The sequence below is a fragment of the Dendrobium catenatum genome, unplaced genomic scaffold (genome assembly GCF_001605985.2).
Source record: "Dendrobium catenatum unplaced genomic scaffold, ASM160598v2 fragScaff_scaffold_1380, whole genome shotgun sequence".
In the NCBI taxonomy this organism is placed as follows: domain Eukaryota; kingdom Viridiplantae; phylum Streptophyta; class Magnoliopsida; order Asparagales; family Orchidaceae; genus Dendrobium; species Dendrobium catenatum.
This window is the reverse complement of record NW_021319842.1, coordinates 63,785-80,613: the sequence shown is the minus strand read 5'-3', so window position 1 is coordinate 80,613 and position 16,829 is coordinate 63,785. Positions and strand designations below refer to the sequence as shown.

The window sequence follows — 16,829 nt, the reverse complement described above, 5'->3', positions numbered from 1 at the left end:
AGATATTTAAATTCGAAATCAAACCATCAATCACTCGAAGCAAAATCCATCCACCCTCCGCAACAGTTTGCCGAGGTGGACAAATTCAAATTTACTTCAGCTCACAAAAGAGCCGAATGCCTAGTCGAAAATATCACTAGGATCCATTCTCAAGATAATCTCATGCTATTAAGGACGTGGTACGTGTCCTCTAACCGGCAGTTTTGCCGCCAAATGGCACTGCAGGTAAACGGTTATGACCCTGGGCCCTCTGAACCGAGTGGTTTTGCCGCTAAATGGCACCACGAAATACCGGTTATGGTCAGCGCCGTTACGTTCCTTATTAGCATTAAATCATTGAGATATGAATCAATAGGATATGATCGATAGGGCACAAAGCCCTCTGTCAGCTAAGGTGGATTCAAATTTGTCCCCTTAGACAAACATCCAACCCCGGTCTACAAGGTCCCCTTGGACGAAGCAACCCATGGCTGCCAACAAGGATCCTTCTGTCAGGTTGGGTCGACTACCTCCTCTGACTAAGTAGACCAGGGACCACGATGGCCCGGGACGACGGAACCATGGGATCTTGATCGGGCCCATCATCCATCCTCCACCATCCGCTTTAAGTGCAAGATGGTGCAATTTCTACTTTAAATATAAAATCTTCAAATGACTAGCCTTAATCGAAAGTTCTCTCTCGTGATTGGGAGGGGTAATTAACTATAGGGGCTTGCGCCTATAGGAAACCAGAACTCAGATCATAAAGTCCTCGCCAATGAGGGCGAAATCTCTGGGTAGTGTCTTATCTACAAACCCATCTGCCTTCCAAAATTTATCCCGGAACTTAGTTCGTTAAAACTCCCTCGCCGAATAAGAAAAGCGAGCGGAGGCCGAGGCCGAATTTTTGGAGCCCACAAACCCTTGCCTATTTAACACTGCACCCGGGCGTCGGTGCAGCGGCCCTTGCACACTTGCCTATTTAACACTGCACCCGGGCGTCGGTGCAGCGGCCCTTGCACACTTGTCACTGTATTCATGCCATACAGCGCGTCGCTTCCAGGGGGTGCCATAGCTTTAACACAATTTCTTAAAGGATTCATGTCATTATTGTTCGACAAATTTTACGCTGGCTGTCGACTACCTAACGCAACCCTCCACTTTTCTCATCCAGGACTTGGGACCTGGCAACGACAGTGTTAATGTTAGTCTATGTCTAATCTTCATTAATTGGAATCATCTCGTATATTAAGATGTATTAACGAGCCTGAAATTAAAATTAAGTTCAAAACCCAATTTTGAAATTGAACCTGAGTATAGTATCAATTTTGAAATTAAAAATTTTATTTGGGATGACTTTCTTACTGCTTCTTAAAGAAGCTTTCTAGTAAAAAATAAAAAAAATTTGTATTAAAAAGCTACTTTAAGAAGTAGTAAGAAAATTGTTCCAAATGAAGCCTGAATCTTAATTAGAAACTGAAGTTGAAATTGAAATTGACCAATGGTCATATTTGAACATAAATTGCAAATTGAATCTGATCTTCTTTATGAATCTTAACTTCTAATGTAAATTGATTATACTTTTTAATATGAACCTGAGCTTCTAATAGAAATTAGCTCAATTCTTGAATGTGAACTTGAAAAAAACCAAGCCTTCTGAAATTGATAAACAAATCGAGGAATTTGATGCTCTACTCCTGATGGAGTTTCTATTGAAGTTATCACTACAAATCAAACTGAAATTAATTTTGTTTTTGATTAGTTTTTTTAACTCACAAATTCATTAAAACCCTTAGGGAGAAATTGAAATTATTTCAGCATTTTGACAAAATTTTATGTGAATTCCTTTCCTTTAAGTGTGGCGTGTGAATTCTTTTAAGTGTGGTGCAAATCTTTATAATTACTTATGGTTGAAACTTTCTACCAGCATTAAGCTTGGTTTCTCTCCAACCCATTTAGTTTCTTGAATGCACAAAATATTTAATTTCTTATGAATCATAATATCTATTAATTCCATTAATTTTCCTGTAAGGGAACCTATATTCCAAGTTCTTATCTTAATTTTAGTTTCATGGACTAGCTTCTTTGCCTACATTCGTCCTTGATGTGGGAACCCTTGCCTATTTAACACTGCACCCGGGCGCCGGTGCAGCGGTACAATATATTTTTTCCTTCTTGCATTGTGAATTGTAATCATTGTGTGGTTTTATTTTGATATCAAATTTCTTGCAAAAACTTAATTTTGATGATCTTCAAATTATCATTTGCAGTGAGTGTTATGTTATTTTTTATTTGTATCAATTAAGTGTTGGTGATAGTGAATCTTGATCTTGTGATGTTCTTGTACACTGCATCTTAGATTTGTATCAAGGAAATGCTGGACCGCTAAGACATCTTGCATCGTTTAAAAACTTCAAAAATATACTTGCTTACTTAGATTTTTGTTAAAATTTTCTCCTCTTACATATTTTTGTAAAACATTAACCAACATTACTGATGTGTTGATTTTTTCAAAATTCTCACCAAATTATATATACATGCAGGGTTCTAGCTAACCGGCAATCTGCAGCTCGGTCAAAAGAAAGGAAGGCACGCTATATATCTGAACTTGAGAGGAAAGTTCAGACGCTACAAACTGAGGCTACAACACTATCTGCACAGCTTACGCTTTTCCAGGTTTGTGTTGTATGGCTTCTATGTATAAAGGAATTCATGTTTGTTTATCTATTTGTCTATTATGCTGATGAAATCAAGCATCTAATGCATTTGCCAGGAAGCTACTATTACGTAAAGAATTGATATTCATTGCTTCCATTGTGATTATTACTGAACACTAATGTTTCAAAAATCTTTATTCTTTAATTGCCTAGATGAAAGAAAATGAAAAATTCATTCGTTAACTTAGCCTTCAGATAGAACCATCTTGAAAGTTGTTTCAACTTCCTTTCCCTCTGTTCCACCTTTTTACTTTACTGCAATTCATTCATTGTTTTGAGCTTAGACTGCCCCTCAGCATTCTTCACTCGTATTTTCTGGCAACGCTTTTGATGGGTGCTGGTTTCGTTGCTTCAACTATTTAATGTGACGGATTTTTCTATTATTTATGTGTAAGAAACCGAAGTGAATCCTAGACTTCATGCATAAAATATGAGCCTGTTGACCAAATGATCTCTTCTCCAAGTTTGTTTACTTATTTATCAACTTTAACTTTCATGGATAAGTTTGATGGTTTTACTTGCCAGTACTAGATGTGGAAGAGTTGTTCCAATTTATGTCCAACTAAGTATTGTTTTGGATTCAGTTTGAGGGAATCTCTCATATTGAAACAAAAAAACTTTTGAGTCTTCTTTAACACAAGATTACTCATTGAATTAGAAGTTTAGCCAAGAAAATTAGTTTGCTCTGTATGAAGTTAGGAACAGGAAACCAAAATCCAAGTATAAGAAAACAGTAACGATAGTCTGAGATTGCAAAGTAGATCTGAACTTAGGTTTCTCTAATCCTTAACCAACAAATCCTACTAACATTAGCCATGAAGCCATAGCTTACAATTTTGGTGATAGAAAAGTCATATTCGTTTCTTCTTTAAGCTGCTTGGAATCAATTTCAAGGTGTCATGCTAGTTGAGCCATACATTAAAGTTATCAAGTGGATTAGTCGAACTAAGGCTGTGAAAAATCTTGTTAGTGTCAAAGAATCAATTTGATCATATGGCAGAAAATCAACTGAAATGGAAATGAATTTTTAAAAAGAAAATTAATGTAAAGTATAAACAACTTCAAAAGATTCTTCATGATTTTTAATAATCTTAAAAAAATATATGATCAAGTATCATTGAGATTGATTTGTTGAGCATCAAGGAGACAAAGGAGCGTCAAAGGTGTCTTGAGATTATTAAATATATGCATGATGAAGGATTGATTAACACTAAACTAAGTTGAGTGGCCAAAGAGTTTTTTATTTTGTATTTGGGCATGCAAAATATAAGGTTGAAGATGCACCAATAATGAGGTGCGTCGATAGAATTAAATCAAGGAATATGAAGGTTGAAGTGCTAAGGCAAAGGTAATATGAATAGATTAAAAAAAAAATTAAAAAAAAAAATAAAAAAATAAAAATAAAAAAAAGTTAATATGGATAGACGCCATGACAGATGACTTCTTAAGCTCGAGTTAATATGAGCTTACTTCTGCAAACAAAAATGAATAGGCTAATGATGTTTATGATGTTGGTGAGCCTACTTGAGCCTGTCCCATAACTTACGCCATCTCACTATGCCCAAAATATTTTAAAATGGTTTTCAAGTTAAGCAAAAGTTTTAATCCTTGAATTCTTTTTTTCAGCTTTATTTTCATTGGATGCTTCCATTTTATTAAAATCCAAGTTCATTTTCCTACTTTTCATCTTTTGATTTTAAAGGCTAAATACATTTTCACTGTCTTTGCTTCTCTCTTTAGAGAGACACTACAGGGCTGACTGCAGAGAATGTAGAGCTCAAGTTAAGGTTGCAAGCTATGGAACAAGAAGCCCATATAGGTGATGGTAAGAACTTCGTGATTTTCATCTATTAAGTCATTAAATAACAGATTTCTTTTGGCATAGTATGTCATCTGTTCTATTGTAGCTTTACATGTGTGCTTCGCTTAAGTAGCAGACACTAGGTGTATTATTTGGACACATTTCTAAACATTAATCGTAGTAGATCTGTTACGGTTCAACCCAAACCGGCCTTGGTGGGGCCGATTCAGATTTATAGGAGGCAGGCTAAGCCACCTCCTTTAGTTCTCACCGCCTAAGTAAGTGGGCCCCCTTCTTGGGCGGCAATCATAGAGAGGGAGAGCGGGCGGTTCAAGCATGAGCAGGTCAATTTGATTTTGTTTTATATTAGGAAGCTTTTATGAGGAGGGAGGCTTTTTTTTTTTTCTTTTGCGGTGAAGAAACCAATAAAAATAGGAGGGAGGGTATTTAAAAGCATGAGAAGCTAGTGTTAGGGTTTATGCTTTGATTTGTTTCTCTTGTAGTTCCTTGGTGTCTTGGGCTCTAAACTTCGTGTCTAGAGATTGGGAGAGAACGATCCTCCTCTCGAATTGAGGATCACTTGTATCTTGCTTGGTGTTTGTTTGGCTTTGATTCCCTTCTTGTAATCCATCATTTTTGGACTGATTTCACCCAGATTTTTGCATTATTCTTGTTGTTTTCACTAATTAGTGATAGGTTTTCTTGTGAACTCAAGTGTTTCCTTTAGGGTTACCTGCAAACTCAAGTATTTACTATCAAATTGGTATTTAGAGCGTTGTCTTGGGACCATCGGCGGTTGAAATTCTGAAATTTCAGTTGTGAAATTTTACCCGGAATAAGATCTTTTAATAAATATTGGGGAGAGTTATGGCCGGGAAGAAGATTGAAGTTTTGGAAGGAGAAATTGGGCAATTAAAATGAGATTTGAAGGGAAAATTTTTCTGATTTTCAAAATCAGATTTCATCCAATAATGAAAGGGTAGAAGGGAAGTTTACCATGATGAAAGAGATGTTGAAGAAATTGCTAGAAGTGAAGACTAATCCGGGGACATCAGAAGGAAGGGAAAACATCGGTGACATTGGAAGAGGAGGAAACCCTAACATTTTTAGGGGAAGGGAAAATTCGGAAGTGCAGATCTTGGAGGGTGAAGATGGAATGCCTCCTCTAGAATCATTTTCTAGGGCGGAGATGAGCACTAGTTTTGAAAGAAGGGCTGTTGATTTTATAGGGAGAAGGGAGGAATTCTACCCCAGAGGTGTTGAATTTGAAAGAAGAAGAGGGGATTGGGTTGGGTACTTGGGTATGATAGCCGGAGGGAAGATCGTGATAACTAGGAGCCCCTCCTCTTCGTGGAATGGGAGGATATGGAGGATTCAGGGGAAACGGGGGTGCCCCAAAGGTGAGGAAGCTGAAGATGCACATCTTTGAGAGCAATGATGGCCATTGTTGGATCTACAAGGTGGAACTATATTTAAACCGTCAACGGATTGACGGAGGAAGAAAAGCTGACGACGGCAAGCCTATGTTTGGAGGGGAAGGCACTGGCGTGGTACCAATGGTATGATACAAGGCAACCGATCAAGAGTTGGAGGGAGTTCAAAGAGTGTTTACTAGAACGTTTCTGAACAGGTAGTGGAGGAGACTTCTATGAACAATTCTTTGGCTTAACACAGGAGGGGACTGTGGCAGATTACCCTGACAGTTTCGAGTACTTGGCCAGCAGATTGGACCGACTCTCTGAGACAGTGCTGGAAGGGAATTTTATGAAAGGGCTTAAATTGGAGATACGGGCAATGGTTTGAGTGATGAGGCCAAGAGACCTAGGGGAAGCTATGGAGCTAGCCCAACTGGTGGAGGATCAGAAGTAGCTGGAGAGAGGGGCGAGGGGGAGCAACTCGGTGGGATCGTACAGGTGACCACCACCTTCTTAGCTCCCAAGTGGTCACCGCCAAGGAGTTTGAAGAAAGTGCCCAAGGAGAGAACATGAGTAGGGGGAAATGGGGGAAGTTTCAAAAGGCTAACAGAGAAGGAGATACAATAGAAAAGGGTGAAGGGGCTGCTTTTTAGATGTTATGAGAAGTATATACTAGGGCATAGGTGTAAGGATCGAACTCTTTGGGTTCTCACTGTCTGTGATGACGAGGAAGCTGGAGAGGGAGGTGGAAGCGGGTTAGAGATAGAGAAAGAGGAGAAGTTGCATCTGAATGTGGCAGAAGTCTCTCTAAACTCAGTAGTGGGATTCACCCCGAATTACACTTTGAAGGTGAAGGGAGAGATAATAGATTGCGAGACGATAGTGTTGGTAAATAGTGGGGCAACCCACAATTTCATCTCCAACCAGATTGTTGATTTACTGGAGGTGAAATTAGTGGATACAAGAGGCTACGGGGTGATGATGGGCACGAGAAAGGTAGAAATGGGTAGAGTTTGTAGGGGAGTTATGTTGACCATGTAGGGGATACATGTGAGGAAGGATTTTCTTTCCTTGGAGTTGGGGAGTATGGATGTCATCCTGGGGTTGAAATGACTACAAACCTTGGGGGAGACCAAGGTAAATTGGGGAGCATTAAGGATGGAATTGGTAGTTGTGGGAAGGGGACTGGTGATTCAGGGTGATGCAGGGCTGTCCAGGGTCGGAGTATCTCTCAAATCCATGATCAAAATCATACAAGAGGTGGGGGAGGTGGATATTTGGTGGAATTGCAACACTTGGAGAGGATCAGTGTGGGAGAAAAGGGAGACATTCCTCTTATAATGCAACCACTCATACAACAGTTCAGTGATGTGTTCTAGTTACCTCAGGGTTTACCACTACCCAGAGAGCAGGAGCATGCAATTCTTTTAAAAGAGGGGTTTGACCGATTAATATACAACCTTACCGCTACCCCCAAATTCAGAAGGATGAAATTGAAAAAATGATTCGGGAGATGTTGGAAGCGGGGATTATCAGACCAAGTGTGAGTCTTTTATCTAGTACAGTCTTACTGGTCAAAAAGAAAGATGGGAGCTGGAGGTTTTGTGTAGATTATAGGGCATTGAATAAGGAGATGGTGTTGGATAAATTTCCCATTCCTCACTTAAGTTCTTGGTCAATCACAATTTGGCAATCCATCTTCTAAGCTAGGAGTGATCAACATATATTCTCTTATCTAGAGGGGGAGTGTAGAAGCCATCATGCCCCACATTGGCAATCTATCACCTTTTTATCTTCCATAAGCAATCTGTCAACTAGTATCCTTATATGCAAGCGAGCGGGCGGTTGGGCATCTCTCTCTCTCTCTATCTCTCTCTCTTATTTTCTTATCCTTTATTTATCACCTCGTTGTTTTGTTGCTTGCTCACTTGCACTCTTATTTGCATAAGCCCAAATGCACGCTTCTCTTCTAATGAGAGCAAGCGATACTATTTGACCAATAATAAGATGAAGCCACAAAACTAATTAGCAATTCATTCTTCGTTTGGACTGCTCGTTTATCTTTTATATTTAGACCTGACCTGAACGTAAATATATACGCTCAATAGATCATAATATGTTAGGCAACTCGAGATTTTGCATACATTTGGTTACAAATGTACATTAATTTACCAGGGTTTAGTTCATTCATCAAATAAATTATTGAAGAATGATTAATAATTCAACCCATTAGTTTATCTTATCATCCCATTTATTAAACTTAAACTATATGAGTGCAACTCGGATTGTCAGGCTATGAGAGAGTTGCATGAATGATTATTTTGAAGGATATCAAGAACATATTGTTGATGTGAGGGAGAATCTATGATGTACCGACACGGACACGGCGACACAGACACGACACAACACGGGACACGACATTTTTTAAAAATATAGAATACGGGTGCGGCGTGGACACGATATAATAATTTTTTAATATAATATATAGAAATTAAGGTGACATTATATTAAAAATGACAAGCAATAATAAATTAATTTCATGATAACTTCTTTAGCTTATAACATAAAGATGTTTAGTACAAAATGTCTAGTACAACAAAAAAATATAAGCAAAAAATCATTTAGTACAACATGAAGGTCCAACTACTCAATAGAGGGAATAATAGAATTAGATTCAGATGTTGGTCTTTGGCCTTCAATATCATCATCATTGAATATCATTGCTTCTAACTCTAGTTCATCTAGAGAAAGATTTGCAACCTCCAATAATCTCATATCATCAAGGCACTCGAACTCATCTCCAGCAACATCCCACATCTTGTTATCACCTGCCCTATAAAGTAGGGTTTTCCTTGATAGAAGACGAAGATTTGTATGCACATAAACTAAATCTTCTGCTCGTTGTGGAGTTATTTTATTCATCTTCATTGATTGAATAAATAAGTATGTGCTCCAATTTTTCTCACAACAGGAAGAAGATGATACTTGACAAAGAAGTTTTATTGGTATTGTTTGAAGAAGCGGTGCTGAAGTTCTCTATGAATCAATCACCACATTTTTGGATCAATTCTCCATCTATCAACCAAAGATTCTTGATCACTAAAATCCTCTAAATATTCAAAGAACTTTGTAAGTTCTATATTAATTTTTCTTCTATCCTCATTTGAGAAATATCTTTTCAAGCATATCTTTCTCATATTTGAAATTTTTAAATCTTTTTGTGGTGAGACACGTTGATGATTTTCTTGAAGTCATTCTTTATTTGAATACCTTCAAATAATACAAAGCATATAAAATTATTTGTTCATTTACCAAGAAATTTAAATTAATTTAAAAGTGTACATTGGATTTAATGAATGTGCTAAACAATGCAGAGGTGTGTTTCTTTTGCTCCACCTATCTTTAAGAATGGTATAGATAAGGCTCCAAAAACTTGTGTCTTCTTCATATGACTTTCTTTCATGTACGTATATAATTTCTTTCACTTTTGCTAACATAGAGTCCCACATCTCATAAATCAAATGTAAGCATGATTTATCTGTGTCAGCCTCTCTCAACATATCATAGTAGTCTACATTATCTCATCACAAATCATCTAAGACTTTTTCTTTAACATACCTTGCCTTCCCAACATCTTCTTCTCGATAGCAAAACCACTTCTCACTAATCACCACAGATTGAAGAGTATTTTTAATTTCTTTAAATCTTCTCAACATGATTATTACAAAGGCAAAACGAGTTTCAGTAACAGCTAACTTTCTGAAGTGGAAGAAATCATTAAATATTGAAAGTCTCATCGAATGATTCATAATAAAATTTCTTATCAAAATAGCATTATCTACAACCACTGTTATCCAATGACATTCAACATAGATGATTTCATTAGTCTCTATATTCTTTGTTGCACAAATATTTTTTTAAATCAAGATTTAAAGTGTGCACAATATATGGTGTCCAAAATATATGGTGATAAATTTGCTCCACCAATAATGTTGCAGCTCTACACACCGGTGCATTATGTGTAATAACCTGCACAACATTTGAAGGCCCAATCATGACTATCACCTCTTTAATCAAATTGGCAATGAAATGTTTATCCTTGTATTCTCCTTCACAATTCACAGCTTTAATGAACATTGGGTACTTCTCTATAACGGTCATGAAATTAATAAGGGGTTTTCTTTGAGGATCTGTCCAATCATCACATACCAAATTAACACCTTTTTCTTTTCACAATTTTTGTTGGTTCAAGCAATGTCTCAATATGTGCTTTTTCCCTTTCCAATAATTTCGATCTTAATGCATTATAGCCAGGTGGAACATATCCTACAAGGTTGTTGCTACATGCAAAAATGAATGCATTTTTATAATGAGGATTCCTTGCAAAGTTGAAAGGAAGTTCCGCTGAAAAAAAATATCCTTGTTATTTCACCATCCAATTCCACTCATTGCTACAAATTAAAAGCCTTATGTAGAGGACTACTGACAACTCATTTTCTTTTCTTTGTTTCATATCCTTCACTTCTAAATGATAAAGCTTGATCAACTCTCATAGATTAGTATGAAGTGTGGGATGAGCATGAGTTGATGACAAAGGTATCTCTTTAGATAGTGTCCTTTTGATCCTAGATTCAGCTTCATAAACTTGCCTATTCAATTCAATCAACTGCGACGTAGTAATCTTAGGACAAATTTTAATTTCATGGCCAGAAATCTTAAGTAGATGTGCCTTCACCCTGGAATAAGATCCTTTGTAGGTGCCACAATAATAATTGCATTTGATGACACATTCCCTCCCCCTTCAAATATTTTTTCTAACTTTGTAACATGAATCCATAATTGTTTATCAGTTCTACAGATGGCTCTTTTGAATCTTCACCTAATCCACTCCCACTAGCAGCAGAGCTCATTTTGCTTTAAAATACACTAGTGTAATAGAAGAAAAAATTCTTAACAAATTAGTTGACATATTTTAAAACATTTAAAACATTATGTCATAGATTATATGACATGTATGACAAAGTAGACATGTGTATTTAAAACATTATGTCATAGATTAAATGACACTAACTCACTGGTGAAATATATTATATGACACTAACAAATTAGAGCTTGGTGTCTATTCCTCCTAAATCATAATTGATATTCTCTATTTGAATTACTATCCTTCAACATAGAAATTATAGTTTCATTTATATCTTGATTATTCATTGTTTTTATCTAAATAAGATTGTAACAAACCAATCATACATAGGAATACATCAAGTTAAATTGATATGAAGTGAAATCAAAATATCCCAATAATAAGACAACATGAATACAACAATATACTAATCTGTCGGGGGTCCAAGGGGGAATTTTTAGGTAAGAGTAATTTTGAAGTTATGCTTGTTTTTAAAGTTCGCAAGTTGTTTGTATGGAAAGATATCGAGCGGTACTGAGTGGTACCGAGCGGTACCGAGCACGTACTGAGCGGAACCGAGCACGTACTGAGCGGAACCGAGCACGTACTGAGCGGTACCGAGCATGTACTTAGCGATACCTAGCGGTACCGAGCATGTACATTAGCTTTTTTTAGTAAGTTTCAAAAAACAATAATTAATATTTCAATTAATCTAGACATTTTTAACAATGAAGAGAAGAAATGGCGAAATCCACTTACAGGTCTTGGCTCTCTTGCTCGCATAAGGTGCTCTGTTTGGCGTTGATTGTGAACTTTACCTCGGATGACCGTAAAAATCACGCAGGAACGAAGGAATGGGAAAGACGAGTTCGGCTTGGCCTCGGCTCGAGCACAAATGGCGATGGAACGGGAGGTGAAGGCAGCAGGTTCCGTTTGGCGTCGGCTGCGAGCTCGCCTGGTCTGCCCTAAAAGATTTCTTTCATGGATCGGAAGAATAGGACTTCTCGTTCACGGAAAAGGCTAAATAGAACGAATCAGATGATTTTATTATTTAATAACCGGACACGCGTGTCCAGTTTTAATTTTAATTTTTTAAATTACGACACTCCAATTCCGTGTCGGACACGTGTCCATGCAGTGTCGGACGCGTGACTGTGTCCGACACTGCATATTCTCTTTAAGCGGAGTGTCGGTGCATCATAGGGGAGAATCATAAATCGGATTGAAAAACAAATTTGAGAGAATAGTTCTCCTTTTCCTTACGTGTTGTTCTTTTCATTCCTAGGAAACTATCTTTGAATAAGTTTGCTAATGAAACATGTTCGCATTTTTTTCCTCCTTCCAGCACTGAATGGAGCTCTAAAGCACGAGGTTGCAAGGCTCAAGATTATAACAGGAGAAGTATCAAGCTCTGGTGAAGCCAACAATCTGGAGCGACTTCCCATACCATTCAACCCCTCATTCTTTGCAACTCCCCAACAACAGACGAACTTACCCTACCAAAACCTCCAATTGCATCCCGCTTTCCATCAGCTCAGTGCTACAAACCATCACTTACTTTCCCGCCCCCCTCCTCTGCACGCAGATATGATGCAGCAGGATCACCTCAGGAGACTTCAGGGATTAGATATCGGCAAGGGGTCTCTTTTAGTGAAGTCCGAAAGCTCTACCGTCTCTGCAAGTGAGAGCAGTAGCAACTTATAAACTGGGCTTCCTAAAACCATCTGCAGTAGACCTCACTGTCCATAAACCCTACAACCTCAATCTTCCTCCACCATTTGTGTTTCTATTTGATTGGCTTGAATTGTATAAGCCGTTCCATATTTATTTCAAATACTTGGTTACTCAATGTTCTCCCACTTTACCGAGCTTCTAAGTTCACTTGTTCCTGTGGTTCGTGTTGTTTTCTTGTTCTTTTGATCTAATTCTTTTTATTTGTTGATTTGTATTTCAGTTTATTAAAGATGGCAGCTTCTTGATATTGTTCATTAGGCTTATTTTTTTCTCATACTGTACCTGGATATCTGACCGTTTACATGGATTTATGACAATGACAATCTTGCCAAGAAATTGCTGAGCTGCAGCTTATGCTATATTGTTTACTCTTTGTTGCAAATTCTATCACTTTTTAGCGTTTTATTTCAATTCAAAAGTTTGTTTTGAGTTTTGTAAAATATAATCTAGTCAAAGTCTTAGGTTTTATTTGGGTCAACTTTCTTGGTGCTTTCTAAATAACTTTTTAATACCAAAAAAAATTATTAAAAATTTATTTTAGAAAGCAGATAGAAAGTCGTCTCAAATGAAGCCTTAGGTTTCGTTTGGGACGGCTTTTTTATTGCTTTCTAAAACGGAGTTTTAGTACAAATTTTTTTATTTTTTTATTAAAACTCTATTTTATAAAGCAGTAAAAAAGCCGTCCCAAATGAAGCCTTAGTTACATGTTTTTTAAGAATTTTGTTTGGATTAATTTGCTACTAATTTTGTTATTTTCACTCCTATTATGCTACTGAGTCGGGTTGGAATTACTTGTGACGACTAACCCACCCATTGTTGGTGCTCATCCTTCTTTGTCATTATGATTAATCTTCTCTTTTCCCACTTATTTGGTTTATCTTATGCTTTATTTGGGATAATTTTTTTATTATTTCTTCAAATTTTTTTATAAAAAAATTTAATTTTTTTATAAAAAATTATTTTAAGAAACAGTAAGAAAATCGTCCCCAATGAAACCTTACCTACTAATCAATCTGTCAGATCTCTCGAATTCAAAGTTTCAAGCCCATTTTAATGCTTGAAAAGTACCCAAAAAATCACACAACTTAGGTATGAGCAGTACAGCCTACACCTGATTCGATGCCTTTTAGTTCGTCAATAAGCCTATTTTATATGCTGACCCATTTTAAAACTATTTGATAATGTCAGTGAACTAATTTAGGTTTCGTTTGGGACGGCTTTTTTACTATTTTTTAAAGCATCTTTTTGTGCAAAAAATAAAACAGCTTTCTTACAATTTTCGTACAAGAAAATTGTTTTAAGAAGTAGTAAGAAATCCGTCGCCTTAGTTTAAGTATAAAACAAATTATTTATGCATGTGTGAATAGCAGCAATACGATCTCAGAATCTTTATAATAAAGTCGAAGAGTTTTTTTTATAAAAAAAGCTAATTGATAACCATCAGTAGAAGATTTCGGCTTCGTTTGGGACGGCTTTTTTATTGATTTTTAAAACGGAGTTTTAGTACAAAAATAAAAAAATTTGTACTAAAACTCCGTTTTAGAAAGCAATAAAAAAGCCGTCCCAAAAGAAGCCTTTATGTACAAATTAAATACTATTCGAAGTTACATAACTGAAAAGCGTTAGCAAGTGATGTAATATTTTTAGGATTTGTTTGAACAATTTTCTCACTGTATTTAATTTTATTTAGGTACTATTTTTATTTTTTTTTATTACTTTCAAAAAATTTATGATCAAAAGCTGTTTTTTATAATTAAATTAGTTAAATAATTTCACGATAAATTTTATAAAATATTACAATAATCTCAAATAAATCCTTAATCAACCTTTCCAATTTTGTCATCCTTTTTATAAAGTTTGCAAAATCATCTGAATCATAAACTTGTGTCTACCTTTTATGTGGAGATAAGACTAACAGCAACAAAGATAATAGAATTCTTCTTATTCTAATTAAATCTTATAACCTCGCATTATTTTTGCTATTAATTTAGAAAAAAAATTATTTTTCCTACAAATATTTTTAAAATTAAAATGGTATTTTTGTGAGCTTGAATTGAAAATTTCAATCGCTTGTCTATTAATCTCTATGAAGGTGCCCTTTTCCTATGGCAAAAGATCTTGTGTAATGTTGATTACAAAGAAGCTTACATTATCTAGTTATTTTTTAGTTAGACCAACATTAATGGAAAATAATATCTTAAGAAGAGGAAAATTGAGGTGAAAGGTTTGTTTCTTCTATTTTTGGACTTATTTGAAGAAAATTTGATATATCTTATTTCGCTACCATTATAAATTTAGAGAGAACATAAACCCCTTATATTACATAAAATTAGGTACTTATTGATTATCTTGACCTTAGCCACTCTGTAGAAGAGAAGGAAATTCAAAATTTATTCATATTCTTTAAATTACATTAGAGGTTTGTCACAAATGATATGACAAAATTATAGGTACATATTGACCTCTAATTTTAAACTTGTAACAATAAGCAATTGATTGGGTGTGCCTTCTTGGTGCTTGGAAAGTATATAACTATTTGAGTTGTGGTTTTTTAAGCTAGGCATTGCCCGATGTTATACTTATGATTGACTAAAGGTGTCTCTTTATTGGGGGAGTGTCGAATTATCTAGGTTCAATAGAGCAAGTGGTTTGATGGCTATAGTATTGGCTTAATCATGTTGAGCTATCTTTAATTATTGGTTAATACACTTGATCTTCATCAGGTCGATGCAACTATAGTTTAAGATATTCCTATGCTAAGAGATTGTGTCATGTGTTATCAATTTGACCCAAGAATGACTGAGTTCTGCATTAATACTAGTTTTACTTGGCATTGTTGATACAATCAATTATCTTTATTCTTATTATGAAGACAAGGATGTGATGCAATCTTATAAAGTGTGTAGATTGACAGCCTACACTATATCATATTTTTTTATTCTAAATTAGTGAGTAGTGTTCAAAAAACATTCTTTTTCATTGAATCATTCTCTTATAAGAAAATACATCCTTCTTCTATCATGATGAGCTCAAACAAAAACTTTTCTATAAAAGAGCCATTTATATAAAAGGGAAAAGGAGACTTTTATGTTCATCATTCATGCTACCTCTAGCTCTTACATTGTCACCTTCTTTTCCTTTTTCCATACAAAGGCTACAAAAGCAAGCAATATCATGCCTCTCATCAAGAAATAAGATATTATAAGTCAGCAACATCTATAATAGATGAATCTTTTATAAATACTATGATGGGAGGAGAAGATGAACATAGTAAAGATATCTCTACAGTGATAATTGAGCATAATGAATAATAATAACTTGATTACCATGCTAAAATTTGTGTTCCATTTCTACCATTAGTGTGCATTCTTCCCATTCTTTTGACCTCTGCCCAATTTAAATTTTCATCATGATTAAGACCACTGAGTTCATTGACATTGATTTTAATTGTGGTGAATTAGATGTCAACCATAATGATTTAGTCATTATAAGTCAACAACGATTAATAAAGAAGAAGAGTTTAAAACTATTTGCAGGATGATGTGGAACTACAATAATAAGATAATAAAGTTTGAAACCCTCAAAGATCATTTATTACTTATGTCCAATGCTAATGGTACTTATCAAGGTCGCAACCTCTCCTCTCTTCATAAATGGATTTATTTAATTAAATATTAAATAATAAATATTGAGAAAATTAAGTTTGAGTACATAGTTATCTCTAATGATATTATTAACCTAAAGGCAGCTATAGATATTATGAAAAACCTCTTCAGCGTTATAATAAAAGGAAAATAGTGAACTTGGGAATCAATATTTGAGAGATTATGCCTAGAGGCCAATAAAGAGCATTTATAATAGTAATCTCACTCTCCATCAACTGACTTTTGTAAACACAACTTTCTTGATTGAACCCAAAATAATTGATTTTTGTTCTTATTGGTTGAAAGCAAAAAGTTTTGTGATGATGAACCAATTCACCAACCTATCCACACTATAAGAGATTGAGGACAATCATCTTGATTAGATGCCTCAGGATGATCACAATCTAATAGGAAAAGTTAATTTAGCTTAATTTAATTAAGTGTTCTCTTATAGATATCAGGTCACCTATATTGAAATATGGGAGCCTGACCTAGTATTTTGATGATTACATAGATTATTGAATTGATCATTACTATTTTCTACTTTATATATATTACATATATCTTTTATTTGCGATTAATATTCCAGGAGCAACATAAGTAGAGCTGGATCAAGAAGCAAACTCAAGAAAGTGC

The 16,829-nt window shown here is 35.5% G+C and overlaps 1 protein-coding gene across 1 annotated transcript in view; it reads left to right on the top strand.

The window, feature by feature from the left end:
• The window catches only part of LOC110104466 (transcription factor RF2b), a 43,458-nt gene extending 30,657 nt beyond the window's left edge, over window positions 1–12,801 (top strand). Inside the window, exons 2-4 of the mRNA XM_020833605.2 lie at window positions 2,523–2,655; window positions 4,437–4,521; window positions 12,161–12,801. Coding sequence (XP_020689264.1) covers window positions 2,523–2,655; window positions 4,437–4,521; window positions 12,161–12,519 — 577 coding nt within the window. The 3' untranslated portion in view covers window positions 12,520–12,801. The remainder of the gene's footprint in view (window positions 1–2,522; window positions 2,656–4,436; window positions 4,522–12,160) is intronic.
• The last annotated feature ends 4,028 nt before the right edge of the window (window positions 12,802–16,829 follow it).